This window comes from Protobothrops mucrosquamatus, unplaced genomic scaffold (assembly GCF_001527695.2).
Source record: "Protobothrops mucrosquamatus isolate PMUCROS unplaced genomic scaffold, P.Mucros_1.0 scaffold_46, whole genome shotgun sequence".
NCBI classification, from domain to species: Eukaryota; Metazoa; Chordata; class Lepidosauria; order Squamata; family Viperidae; genus Protobothrops; species Protobothrops mucrosquamatus.
Genome location: NW_015386122.1, coordinates 140,052 through 154,428, shown reverse-complemented (window position 1 = coordinate 154,428; position 14,377 = coordinate 140,052). Strand labels below are relative to the sequence as shown.

General features: G+C 37.2%; 1 protein-coding gene across 1 annotated transcript in view; it reads right to left on the bottom strand.

Annotated features, from left to right (window-relative positions):
* Nucleotides 1-627: 627 nt before the first annotated feature.
* Nucleotides 628-14,377, bottom strand: part of MARCH3 (membrane associated ring-CH-type finger 3) — a 33,091-nt gene continuing 19,341 nt past the window's right edge. The window contains exons 3-4 of the mRNA XM_015811129.1: nucleotides 10,873-11,082; nucleotides 628-1,045 (exon numbers count right to left, since the gene is read on the bottom strand). Coding sequence (XP_015666615.1) covers nucleotides 887-1,045; nucleotides 10,873-11,082 — 369 coding nt within the window. The 3' untranslated portion in view covers nucleotides 628-886. The remainder of the gene's footprint in view (nucleotides 1,046-10,872; nucleotides 11,083-14,377) is intronic.

Sequence of the window (14,377 nt, the reverse complement as noted above, 5' to 3'; positions counted from 1 at the left end):
TGAAAGATATTCTTGCACATAAAGAGATCCACATGTGTGTGGGCTGACCTATATTTACTAATATTAAAGAAGCCTTGTCTACTCCAGGTAGTTGCCAAGAGAAAAAAGTGACTTAAAGCACAAAAATAAAACAAACAAACAAAAAAAAAGAAATGTTACAATTATTGAGTTTGGGAAAATATAGAATAAACTTTCCCAATTTGGTTCATTCCTGATGTTGTAAATGCATGATGTTAACTCTGGAAGTAGCAGTTCCAATACACAGAAGGTGTATAACTGGAAAAGAGGAAATATACTACATAAATATCAAAGCCTCATTTTTTTTGGGGGGGGGATTGTGCTTAATAGGTAATTACAAATCCTTCAATTTTTTTTCTCAAGACATTAGGCTATAAAACTTTTCATTAGCCTTCCACTGAGAATTTTTCTTTTAGCTGTCTCTGGACCTAGTGCAGCTGTGTGACAAATGGGTTTTGTATGCATGTGCTCTCTCTCACATACTCACCATGTCATTATACTTCTTAAAGCATCCTCCAATTCTCCTTAATTAGTCTAAATATAGGAAGGGAGAATGCAGCATAGAAGATATCTGGACCTGTCTCAGAAATGATACAATTCACATATTTTGCAGTGTTTGCCATCATAGTTTTTAATCACAATTAGAAAAGAGTTGCATCCCTAGTGATGCAGCTATCAACATGTGATGGAAAATTCCATACAGTATCTGCTAAATTTTAGACATGTTTGGCAGCTTAGCAAATATCATATGATTGCAGCATCCATGATTTAAATTGCAACAGTCATGTCTTTTCTTCTACAAAAAGTGTCTTTCCAACTATGATGCTACACACATATAGTTCGTGGCCTCTGGACAAGATTATCACAATTAGACAATGGTCTCTTTTGAGTTCCTTTTGACTGAATGCAGGCCCAGCAAGGACTGCTGGGTAGAAGGGATGCTGACAGACTTTGGGATGAGAAGGATAACTCTTTGATTGGTCCGACGCCATTCATTGTATAATCTACAGTGATACCTAAAGGATACCTGCAGGAAAATAAAGAGAAATATCTATGGTTAAGATGACTAGAGAAACACACTCAGAAGAAAAGTCAAGAGCCTTTTAATACAAATTGCGATATTGTGCCTCAACCTGAATGGTTCTCTTTTAACTCCAGTTCTTCTCAACTCAACATGCACTTCAAGGAAGTCTTGAAAGGATTTAAAAATTCAGTTTTTCAATCTGCTTCTGTAATACTTAATCTAATTTTCCTTTTCTATAGCAGCTAATGGAGCTAAAAGATACTTGGTAATAGGTCAGTCTATTTAGGATGACTTTGTAAATAATTTCAGTGAATTCAAGAACTGTACTCTGGACTCAGTTTTTTTTTAAAAAAGTTGATAGTGTGGAGTATCATCCCTTTTAAAAATATGTTACCTTGCTATGCAACAAAGTAAAGCAACTTTCTTCAGATTGGTATTTGGATTATGCAGTAATATGTTTGGCAATGTCTTTCTTTGGAAATATCCAAATTTTATTTCAGACGGATCAATATATTGGGATAATAGTGACAACATAGTTAGGAAGTAATATATCTAATAACCCATTTGTAAGGAGATTTAAATGATCAGAGTTCTTTCAAGCTGTTGTGATAGTATTTTTTATGATGGCCACTGGATTTTCAAATTCTTCTGATTGGATGTGTGATAGTGGTGACAGAGGAATAGTAGGCAGATTCCACAATGCCATTTCCTGTCAGCTGTCCGTGCCCAGGATAGGAGAAGGTAAGGACTATTTATAAAACTCACTGTGAAGGAACTAATTATTGTGTATCAGTTCCAGGGCTGGTGTGACTAAGAACTCCCTTCAAGAGGAGATATCAGGAACATAGAAAAAGTGTAGCTTTACAGAACCTTAGCTAGCTGTGGAAGACTCTGTTTTCATTACCCATGCCCACTAGTGGAACAATAATACCACAGGCTATCTACATTTATGGGCTTTTCCTTAAGTTACTAAGATTCTTTCCTAGAGTCCCTCTCTTTATAGAAAGGATAGGTTTTCCAGCAGTTTTTGCATTATAAGCCAGGTTCTCATTGAATATTTAAGGGATTTTCACAGGATAACATCATCCCATTAGGTCAGCCCATCTCACCTAGTCAGGCAGGGAAGATAAATTGTGGATCTCGTCAGCCAAAGAATTCTGACTGGCGGGGTCCAGGAAGAGAGCCTTCTCTGCCCTGTGGAAAACTCAACCTGGAAGTGAGGCAGGGCCCCACTCTCCTGGCTTTCCAGAAAGGCATGAAAACATGGCTCTGTGGCCTTGCTTGGGACACACAGATGAGCACACAACTGGCAGGTTAGTTGGTGCCCTGAAAGGCCTCCCCACACCTTTTAATCAGTTTTTGACATTCCTTGCCTCTTTTAAATTTTACATACTGTTTTTTTATGCTTTTGATATTTTGTTGTACACTGCTCAGAGGCCTTCTGTAAGGGAGATGGGCAATTCTTATATATGACAAATAAACAAACAAATAAATAACCTAGTTAAGCCTGGTAGGCTGTTTACAATGAGTTCTTGCCTACAGCCAATGCCTAAGCCAGTGTTTCTCAACCTTGACAATTTTAAGGCATGTGGACTTCAACTCCCAGAATTCCACAGCCAGCAATGCTGGCTGAGGAATTCTGGGAGTTGAAGTCCACATGCCTTAAAATTGTCAAGGTTGAGAAACACTGGGCCCTAAGCAATGTCAGCTACGGTACTCAAATTCAGAAGCTCAACTTTGCATTTTGTAAGGAAAGTCTTCAGTTAACAGGTTGCAACGTTGTCAGTTGATAGCAAAATTGTGTAAATTCCACAACCATTTTCTAAACCTTTTGGGTTTTCTAAAAACATTTTGACTAAACATTTTTGTAAATTTATAAAATTAGTTATAAAATTCAAACTCCCTATGAAAGCAGGATCTGTTCTTCATCATTTTGTTAAAAAAAAATCAGAAACTTGGATCCAGGACCCTTCCTGCCTAGAACAGAGATGAGATTTGTTCATTGATAATGAAAACAATGCTTAGATTCATTTAAAGGGGTAATCAGCAGTCTTTGAGAAAAACAGGGTCTTATTTAGGAACGACAGAAAATAGCTCCTTTGAAATGTATGGATCTCTATTCTGAAAATAATTGCTCCACTAAATTCTTACATAATTGAGATACAGCAGTGTTACTCATCCAGATGGCAGGGTTTCATTTCTACATGGCTTAATAGAAAGGCCAATGTGAAAAAATGATAACCGCCCTAAAGTATATCTTATGAAAGACAATGTATTAATCAACAATATGTAATACCACTGCACTGTACATCACAACACTCAACATCTCTGGAGTTCTGGACTATCTATGGTGAAGTCTCAAAGCCAAATTATGCCATAAGCAAAGACTGTAAATATAGTTTAATTAGGTGAGTGGATTCAGCCAAGCATCATGGATTATAAGATGTATTAGGTTCAGTTAAGCTGATGCAGGTTGCATATTTGATACATTTTCAACCCTTTACTTGTGGTAACATAAACTGCAATAAGGCTACTAAGAAACTGCAACTATTAGAATCACATTTGAAAACCAGCAGCCTGAATCAATATCAAACTTAACTAGAACTTAAAATCTAATTGTTTTATATAATTATTTTAGCAATCTAAGTTTGAGCTGAAACTGAATAAGATTCATCCGAATTGTGCCCAACCTCCTGTCCTACAGTTGTTATTAGTGGATTGAAAATGGACAATAAAATGACTTCTTTAAATGAAAGCAAATGTGTTCAAATAGTATGAACAGTCCGATGTTTTTTTGTTTGCCTGGAAAAAAAAACTAACAGGACTGTAAGGGCTACTATACCATTTCAGTATCAGACCCTGTGCAATTTTGCACAGACTTATGCCATTGTATTAAAAAAAAATCATGATTTGGGGTCCTAGCATGAGGTAATGAAGTATAATCCAAGCATATTGCAAAACTGTTATGCGGCAATTGGTTGAATAGAAACTGGATTGGGATTTAATGTCAGTCAGTCTGTCTGTCTGTCTGTCTGTCTGTCTGTCTCTCTATCCATCCATCCATCCATCCATCCATCCATCCATCCATCCATCCATCCATCCATCTACCTATCTACCTATCATGTATCATCTCCTATTACACTAAAGCCCTGTTGTTGAAACTTTTAAACTTCTTTTCTGAGAGCACATTGCCTCATTAATACAGTCCATTCCCACTGAAAGGTTCTCCCATCTGGCAAGCAACATAAACCATGCACCTACCATGCCCCTGAAACTGTATATTCAATATACTGATGTTTGGTTTAGGCTTATCACCTCCCCATGTATGTGTAAAGCAACACTCCTGGATGAAAGGCATTTTTAATGATCAGAGATAATTTAAGTTATACTCTGTACTGAAGTTTGCAAATTAAGATCCTTATCATTAAATAAATCCTCAGGTGCCTCCCTAACCTCTCAACTTTCCCAAAGGGATTTGAGAAAGCTGTAGGAAGAGGACAGCAACAGGAAATTTCCAAAGCTTGATGAAAAGGACCCTCATGGGCTGTTGAATTCAGCTCTCCAACTGTAATTTAAAATGGGTATTTATTTGGGTAGCAATTAAGAGACAATAAAATATGGTCATGGCATACTTTCCAGAAAATATATCTCCTACATACTTCCTAATAGGAAATATAATTTGGGATATATAACTTTTAAAATTTGTCCTTTTTAGTATATCATATATTGTTTATCTACATTTATGTTTATGTACATTTGTTGACTGTAGCAGCACAACAGGAGAACTGTACCAGATAATATAAATAATGAGAAAGACATTAATATAGTCTGCCTATTATTTTAGTCAGAGTAGAACTTATCTTGCAATTTTTTTCTGGAAGACTGACTCTGCATATGTTATGGAAATAACATACAGTAATTTTATTGAAACTAAAGGAAGTTTCCAGTCAAAAACTATTCCAGTAAAAAATTGGTTTGAGCAGTTTCCCCTAGTACAATTGGTTTGAGCAGTTTCCACTAGTTGATTTAAATAGACATTTTATTTATTTAATAAACATGTTTTTTTTACCAACTCGAATCTAAGAGACTCTAGATGGTATATACTACAGTAGATCATTAATAATGCTCCTGCCATAATTTCTCCTAAGGGACCAAAGAAAATGATTTCTGGTGCTCTTTAAAATGTCAGAAGAGAAGGGACGAGGCACGCATTTCTCAACTAAACTGAGCCATCCTGTATGTTCATCATAGATCGGAGAAGCCCCAGGGACTCTGTGTTTCCATTACAGGACTTACAGAACAGCATCCCTGACAATGTTATACTTGTTCTTACTGTGATGGCTTTCCAGAAGTCTTAAAGACTGGATTTTTCCCCGAGAGTTTTTTCTGGCTGAATTTAATCGTACTGGTGATTTTTGACAACAAACTTGAGAGTTTCTTATACAAGTACTGTTGTCATTTAGTATTAGTATTTTTTTCTTTGTGAACATCTTAACACTATTGTCATAATGCCTTTTATCCTGCATGTTTTACTGTAATACATTTGTGTAATCCTATGGATGTTTTAATTTCATTTGTCTGCCTGAAGTTGGCAAGATATACATTTAATAAACAAATACATAAATAATGTGGCAGCCATTACTGAGAAGAGCTGCCTTCTGATCTATATTCCTTGGGCACAACCTCTCTTGATGTTTAGACTGCAGAAGGATTTATGGGTGATAATTAGCACTATGCTCAGACTAACAGTAACCGGTGCAGTGATCACAGAATAGGAGAGACTCTGCAATAATAAGATTCTCTTGTTAAGAGCTTGGCTGCTGCATTCTCTACCAGTTGCAGCTTCCAACTGCAAGCCCTGAAAGGCAGACCCATATTAAGTGTGTTGCAACACCAAAGTGCATGATCTCTCTTGCTGGATGACAGTGTGTGTGATATGTATGCATGGGTACTGTATATGTATATACACACATATTGATAAACTGAAATTAATCTTGAACTGTGGTTAGAACATTATTTTGAAACTAAAATCCTTCAAACAAAATGTTCAAAATCTTCTGATATTTTTCTCCAAAGCTCTTGATTTTGAAAGTAATGGGGTGTTTTTTTCCCTTAAAATTCCATGCAATTAAATCACAAGTATTACTGAAATATTAACCCATCAAATTTGTTGTATTTGAAGTAAAATTAAACATGGTTTTTCAGATTAGCATTTATGGACCTGAATGGTAGAAGCTAAACCTTTTCATTTTATTTCCACATGAAACACAACAAGTCTCTAGTCTGGAGGAAAGACTGTCTTGATGTTCATAAAAAATAGGGCAAATAGATTCAGCCAAAATCAATTTACCTCTTCCAACAATAAAAGGAAGAAGATGTTCCTAAGGTTGAAGACATGTGGAAAGCTGGAATGCACATAACTGTAAAGCAATCCACACATGCAAGCAGACTTAGGGTAGAACACATTATTTTACCTGCTTCAAAATGTATGCATGGAATTGCTGTCAGAAATCTTGTTCTATAGTGCTATTTTTTCATACTTGGCAAGTTTTAAGATGTGTGGACTTCAACTTGAAGACATCCCCAGCCACCATGATATGAAGAAAGCTATAATCCACACATCTTAAAACTTGCCAAGTTTGAAAAATACTGTTCTATAGCAGTGATGGCAAACCTTTTAGAGACCGAGTGCCCAAACTGCAACCCAAAACCCACTTATGCATCGTCGGGTGCCGGGTGGGTGTGGCCCATTGGCTGGGTGTGGCCAATTGGCTGGGTGTGGCCCATTGGCTGGGCGTGGCTGCGGTGGTAACAGCAGACTGGGTGGGACTAAAGTTCAATCAATCAATTCCAACTTTGCAAGATCTTTTTTTTTCCCACGAGAAGTTGAAATTGACTGATTGATTGAACTTTTTTTTTTTTGCACACGGCGGCGGAGGTCTAAAGCGAACAGGTTTTATAAAACCCAGCTGAAGGCCTAGGACTGGGGCGACGGCGCTCGAGCCCACAGAGAGGGCTCTGCTTGCCACCTGTGGCACCCGTGCCATAGGTTCGCCACCACTGTTCTATAGCTTCTTTCAATTTTCTTTACATCCATTCCATATGCAGGATCCTTTTCAAACAAGTCATTTTCCCATATGACTTGGACACAGTGTCATGAAGTAGATCAAAATGGAGATTCTAAATAGGACTCTCAGATCTGGAAAGCAAAAATACAGATGACTACTGGGGATAGCAAAAGGTTAATAGCTTTTTATAATACTCTGTTGCTATCTGGGGACTATGTGGATTTTTGTCATCCAAATTTCATAGACTTATTATAAAGATTTCTTCAGTGCCAAAAATTCATAGAAGGATCTTATAAGTTCACATGCTTTACAAGACAGAAAACAAGAGTATCAAACAGCATTATGAATGCTGAGTAAAACAAATGTGGTCCATCTAGTATGAAATGCTTTAATTTATACAGATGTGCTGTCAATGAATTCCTTTTTCTATCAGGAATATTCATCTTATTCAAAGGTTCTTAAAATAAATGCTAAAGTGCATGCAGTTTTGATAAAGAAACCATAATAGGATTGAAAAACAATATAATGAAAACATATAGAACAAGACCAACCAAATGTGCACGCTATTTTTTTCATTCCAGTGCTCTCCAATTAGAGACAGCACAAGAACTACTAAGAGCAAAAGTAGAAATTAAAGATGGAACATATTATTTGGGATTGAACTAACACATTTGCAGCTTTCTTTCTTTTACAGATTAGAGAAAACTGCAAACACCAAGTATCAGAAAGTTGGTGACCTTCCAAAGCTAGCATATATTAATAACAGTTCAGTGAAACAGAAATTGCAGAAAACTAAGGAATTGGAAGGTATGCATAAGAACAAAGGAAAATAATTAAGAATGAACATTGGGGGGAAAACACTGCATTTCTACTCAGATGTAAATTTCTTTGAGCTTAATGGAGCTTAGTCCCAACTAAAAATATTTAGAATGGCATTTAAAAATAAGGAAAACAAGGAAAGGAGAAAACAGATGAGCAGAAGTTTACAATCATAACAAGAGAAACAAGAGAGAGACCATTCCTTGCTGTTGAAGATTATGCGGTGGTTGTTTGAATAAGAATTTTCCATCCTATGTCAAGATAACAACACAATTTTTTGTAGTTTAGTGGCTGCACACTGCTGAAATCAATAATGAAAGTAGCATCTTTTGGGGGGGGGAGATTAAGTAGAACATGTTTCCTTTTTTTTATGGAGAGGAGGGCACTTCTGTTTACTATTTTTCAAGTCTGACTTATGTCTAATGATGTCTGCGCAGTAAGGATACCTTCTCCCATGAAGCTGCACACTGGAACCTGTTCTTGATGGCTGCTGGACCACAGCAGGCATATCTGGGGAAGCACAAGCATGCAGCATACTTGACAGGAAAGGAAAGTCTTTTGGCACGAGTGGGAGTCATGGCACTAGATGCAGTTCTTTTTCTTCTTTAGTTTTTCCTATATGAGTACTCAACTCGAAAGTGAGGTTGACTAAAATCTATATAAAAACGTCTACCCTATAATGGTATTACATGATAAAGGACAATAAGTAAAAAAGTGGTTTTCTTTTCTTTATGAAAGCATCTGTGGAGTTGATGCATCTCTGCTATAGGAACCACCGCTTCTTTCCTGCAGATGCTTTTCAACTGGGAAGATTGACTGCATTCTCTTCACACTTGTTCAGCAGGGAAAATCAATCAGCCCATTTTAAGTAATTCAGCAATTCAAAAAGGATCACATTCTCAATTCGTCCTCCATATTTGAGACATCTGGATGTCTGGAGGAAGAAAGACAGCCCGTGTTTCAAAATATATTAGTGTACAAGGTTACAAGGCAGAAACTGTTAAGTGGTGTCTAACATAGCTTTCTCACTCAGGTTTAACTAAAAGCTCCAAACTTGTTATTCTGAAATCTACTGAGCCTTGAAAAGTGTTTATTACCAATCGCGAAGGAAAAAGACAGCTCAGATCTTTCCTACTATAGCTTGTTCAGAGCACTATAGTTTGTTAGTCCTGAACAATGTCCACAAAAGTTTATTTAGGAAAGATGAGCAATGTCTCAAGTTTCTGGTCTGGAGGTAAATGCAGGTGTCTCACAATTCACATTAGAATGAGAAGCAGGCTTGTATAAGATGAATCTCTCATCCCAAACTTAGAGAAAACAAAGCATGCTGGGTAAGATTTCAGAGATTTACCTTCAGTCTGCCCATTATTAGTGCCAAAAGAGAAAGGAAATTTGTTTTATCTTTTCCTTGCTGCATAGATACGATGTTGATGATGTTTGCAAATATTTTGCTACCTATTTTCCCTGCACTGTTTTATTTTATGATGGTTTCCCCCCCACCCTCATTTACTCATTGTAGTCTGGCTAAAGTCTCTTCATTAGGCCTTTCCAAATACTGGCTTGGATCCAAAGCCATCTGTCTACAGATGGAAGACTTTTTAATCTAAACAATGCATCTAATACCACAGACCAATTTCTGTGGTAGAAAGGGAAGAGATACTCTTTGTTAAATATGTCCTCATTCTGAAGTCTTTATAATTTCTAACAATATGTTCTGTAGAGGAGGGATGGGGGAATGTTACAAAATAATTCTGCCATTTCTCCCAGCCAAGAACATTCTAAGAAGAACTACTATATACTATATATTCTTTTAATGATCCTGCAATCCCTTACTTTGGGGTGAGGTTGGGGCAACTGATTGGAGCTGGGCATTTACTGGCTGGATGCCCTTCCTGATGCCTGCATAAAGTTCACAGCCGACAATTATTCACTGCGCCCAGAGAGAGAAGTATCTGCTGTCAACTAGGATCGAATTCACAGCTGCCTAAGTGTGAAGCGAGAGTTCTACCTCTAGGCCAGGGCTTTTCAACCAGTGGTACGGGTACTACCTGTGGAACACTGGCACCTGGCAGGTGGTACGTGACCATCCTAGAAAAGTGGTAGCGGGGAGGGGAATGAGCTGAACCGGTGGCAGCACCGCAAAAGCCTGAGCGAGAGATGGCTGGAGCTGCAGGGCTGTCAGGGCTCAGCGGAAGCACCAGGATCAGTGCCAGGCTCCAGCTGGAGCTCAGCGCTGATCCTGGTGCTTCTGCTGAGCGCAGAAGCGCCGATCAGCTGGAATGTTGCAACATCTCCAGGGTCTTATGATTTACATTCAGATGCTTGGCAAATGATTCATATTTATGACGGTCAGTGTCCCAGGGTCATGTGAAGTGACCAAAACCTGCTGCAACCACCCAGCAGATGGAGGGAATAAAAACCAAACACCCCCCACCCCACCCCCGCTGCCAATCCTTAACAGAAATGCTCACAACAATGAAAACCTCGGACAGGAGGAAGAGTGACGCCGGGCGGGGAGGTATCTTGCTCGGCAGGTGTCTTGCTCGGCTGTGGTTTGGGGGGCACTTTTTTCAGTGCCATTGTAACTTCGAACAGTCACTAAGCGAACTGTTGTAAGTCGAGGACTGCCTGTACTTTATTACTTTTTTCCTTTTTTTTTTTTTTTTTTTGGGTCATCAAGTTTTTGACACCTTGCTAGGCGACTGGTGGTACTCGGATATTGCCATATCCTAAAAGTGGTACAATGGGTGAAAAGGTTGAAAAGCCCTGCTCTAGGCCACCAAGATGCTCACAATTTCAAGATATATTATGAAGCTGTTATTCAAATAAAGAAGTTTGATCTTTTCTCATACAATAATAACTGTCATCAGATGTTCCCAGAATAACATTGTAAGATTTATCATACTCTAATGTAAATAGAAGTCGAAACAAAAGACTACTTACTAGTGTCCAAAAGAGGTAAATTGTGAAGAGTGCGACAGTGAGTGCAATGAGCCCAACAGCTTCTAGCCTACTACTAAAGTGCAGATGGTCCACTGCTCCCCGCAGACACAACCAGCCGGAGATAGTAGCCAATGGAGTTATAAACAAGAAGCACACCATGTCCCCAAACAAAGTCCGTTTCTCATGTTGGGGGCCAGGATTTTTTAGCCACTGCAGAAAGAATCAATGCATAGTCAGTCTCAACAAAAGGTATTCATTCAACTAAAGAAACCATTTTCTATCACTTTTATACAATGTTATGTTTTAATAAACAGTAGAAGTAAGTCACATAAAATAGAAATTTATTAAGCAGAGCTGCTTCTGTTTTTCAGCCAGTATGAGGTAGGACTCCACTTTGATCCTCTATTTATATTACAGCAAAGTATTTCCATTTGCTCTTTCATATTTGGTATATAATATTTTCTAAAACTCTAAAATTATTTTAATATTGCTAAATAAATAATAGTATGCAGAGTGTATAATGCGAAACAGTATGCCAAGGTTAGTCAATAAGTGCTTATTGATAGTTCTTCCAGTAAATATAATAATTTGTGGATCATAAGATGTGTCTATATTTATAAAATTGTGAGCAGGTATGGATATAGATTCAAGGAAGAAACAATACAGATATTTACATTTTGACAAGCCCATGGGGAAAGAAAGGAGAGAGTAAGCCATGTTTGTAAAAAAAAAAAACTACTAAAACATCTATTTGCGTAAAACAAAAGGTAATTATTGGAAAGTTACAGATGATAAAGCTTGATTTTATAGTGCAGGAACACTTTGACAACAGCTTTTTTTTTTATCAAGTTTGGGTAGGTTACTTGTACTACCACACACAACATTCTATTCTTTTATTTTTTTTATCAAAAATCTTATACATGTTTAATCACAGATACATTTTACTCCTTTCAATTAGGTCTTATTCTCAGGCATATGTACATAAGATTACAGCCTTGTATTCTTTGATTAAGATCCATATTTGTATGAATATAGAAGGACTCCTACTGAGTAACTGCAAATTATGTATTAATTCTTGTAATTTATTCTAATCTTATACTTCATTAATATCATGTTCCAATCATGGTGCTGGCAACTCATACAGACCTCAGATTCAAAAGATTATCACTTTCGCTTCTGTGAACCAACCCCCCCCCAAAAGTAGAAATAAACACTAAATTATTGTAATATAGGTGTGTTTGGTGATTTTAAACTTTGTTTACAAGCAATGTGAACACCCAATTATGTGAAATGTTCAAAATAAAGAGGAACAGCAAACAAGGCCAAAAATACTTCTGAAAACTTTTATGGATTAGCATAAAACAATTATTATGTATCTTAAAATATGCAAGAATAAAGTGAAGCAAAATATTCTAACTTCATATAGCCCATATATAAATGGATGGAGATTGAGTAGACACAGACTGAATAAGAAAGCAATCACAGAGGATAGGTGAACAGCTCAGTAAAAATATCAGTATGATATAGGACCAGTGCTTTTTTTGTAAAAAAAAAAAAAAAAAAAAAAAAAAAAAAAAAAAAAAAAAAAAAAAAAAAAAAAAAAAAAAAAAAAAAAAAAAAAAAAAAAAAAAAAAAAAAAATTTTTTTTAAAAAAAAAAAAAAAAAAAAAAAAAAAAAAAAGGTGCCGGAACTCACACACGTCATACAACCCGCCTTGCCTACCCTACAAGGTTCCATCCAAAAAAGGTGCCGGAAATCCGTTCTGGGTGTTCTATGACAAAAAAAAAGCCCTGTATAGGACTGTTTTAAAAAAGCTAAACCCAAGCTGAGATCAGTAGGAAAAGAATCACAAGATTAAATTTCCAATATTGCAATGCCTTTTAAGAAGTTGTTGATGATGGGGTAACACTTCAAATATTGTGCACAGTTCTGATCATCACACTTCAACTATAGAGAAAGTGGAAAAGAATAATGAAAAGCCACACACAGCTGTGGAAAGACTCCCCTGTAACCAAATAGAACGGTTGTGGCTCAATATTAAGAATAAAGAGGGATACAACAGACATATATAAATTTATCCTTGGGGTGATAAAAATGCTGCATTAAATCAATCTAGATGAATCCAATCTCAGTAATGTATGTGTTGTGCTCATCTGAGAACTTCTGAAGTAGTCAGTTTCATACTTGACAATTTCTTGAAAGTTATGTAGTCACTGTTCTGAATTCATTAGTTGCTGCTCTTTGTACAGCCTCATATAAATAGAACTACGTCACTTAAATAATTACAAATTCTCTGTACAGGTGAATATGGGAAGCAAACTGCATTGAAAGGCTATGTATCTTGAGATGGTATCAAGAAATAGGAAAACTCTTTCAGTGTCTTGAACCTTGATTCACTCTTTTGCAAAACATGCCCACTATTAGTTGTTCTAGTCACTAAATAATGATCAGCATGCATTTGGTGCATGAATTGTTTTAAGGGTTACTTCCGCAACACTTCTAGGATTTTAAAATCGATTTTGTAGAGTTTAAAAGAGCAAAAACGGTGACTACCTTTAATAGTATTATTGCACTTCACTTTGTGCTATTATCTGAAGGTTAGTTAAAGAAGCAAAGCAGTTGTGAAGTAGATATTTTAAAAGTAGAAGCAAGGATATTATATTACAGACAAATAAAACTCTCACTCAGATTTCAAGGCACTGTATAAAATGATTCAGGACTCTGTCGTAAGGATTTATCTCATTTCCTTAAAAACATACTGCTGAGGATAGTAACTGGATATGGCTGCTGCAGCAGTCCCAAGTACAACTGAGTTACTTCAACACATGACTGTCTTACAACTTACACCTTGTAATGAGAAACCAAAAGACAACCGAGAGGAAACAGAAATGCTCAGAAGAAAATAGGGAAGAACACCAAAAGTGACATTCAAAGATTAGTGTACGAGAAAATATTTGACATGCAGACATTCATTGATCACTGTATGAATTGCAGGTACAATGGAGTTTAATTCACTGGGAAGTCTATACTGTACTGTATTCAATCCCATTGAAAGGCCTTTCATTCTCTGATCTCTTACTTCCAAATCTCTTTTATTCAATCCACAAATCACACTTTTATATGCAAAAGACTGGGGTGAAAAGAACTGCATTTTGACTACTCTAATTATTTTCCCAGTTTGGATTGAAAGGCCACATGGTGTACTCTGAAAATGAACCTCTAAACCAGTAGTTCTCAACCTTTTTAATGCCGCGACCCCCAACCGGTCGTAGGTCGAGGACTAAACCGGTCGTAAGTCGAGGACTAAACCAGTCGTAAGTCGAGGACTACCCAACCGGTCGTAAGTCGAGAACTTTCCCTGCCCGGGAGCGCCGTGCATGCGTGGTTCCGCCCCCTGCACCGGCCGAGGCATAGCTGGCAAGCGGCAGAGACAGAGCAGGCCGACCACCAGCTGGCCCAGCCCAAGGGAGGTAAGGCACCCGCCGGAAAAGGGAAAAAAATGGTG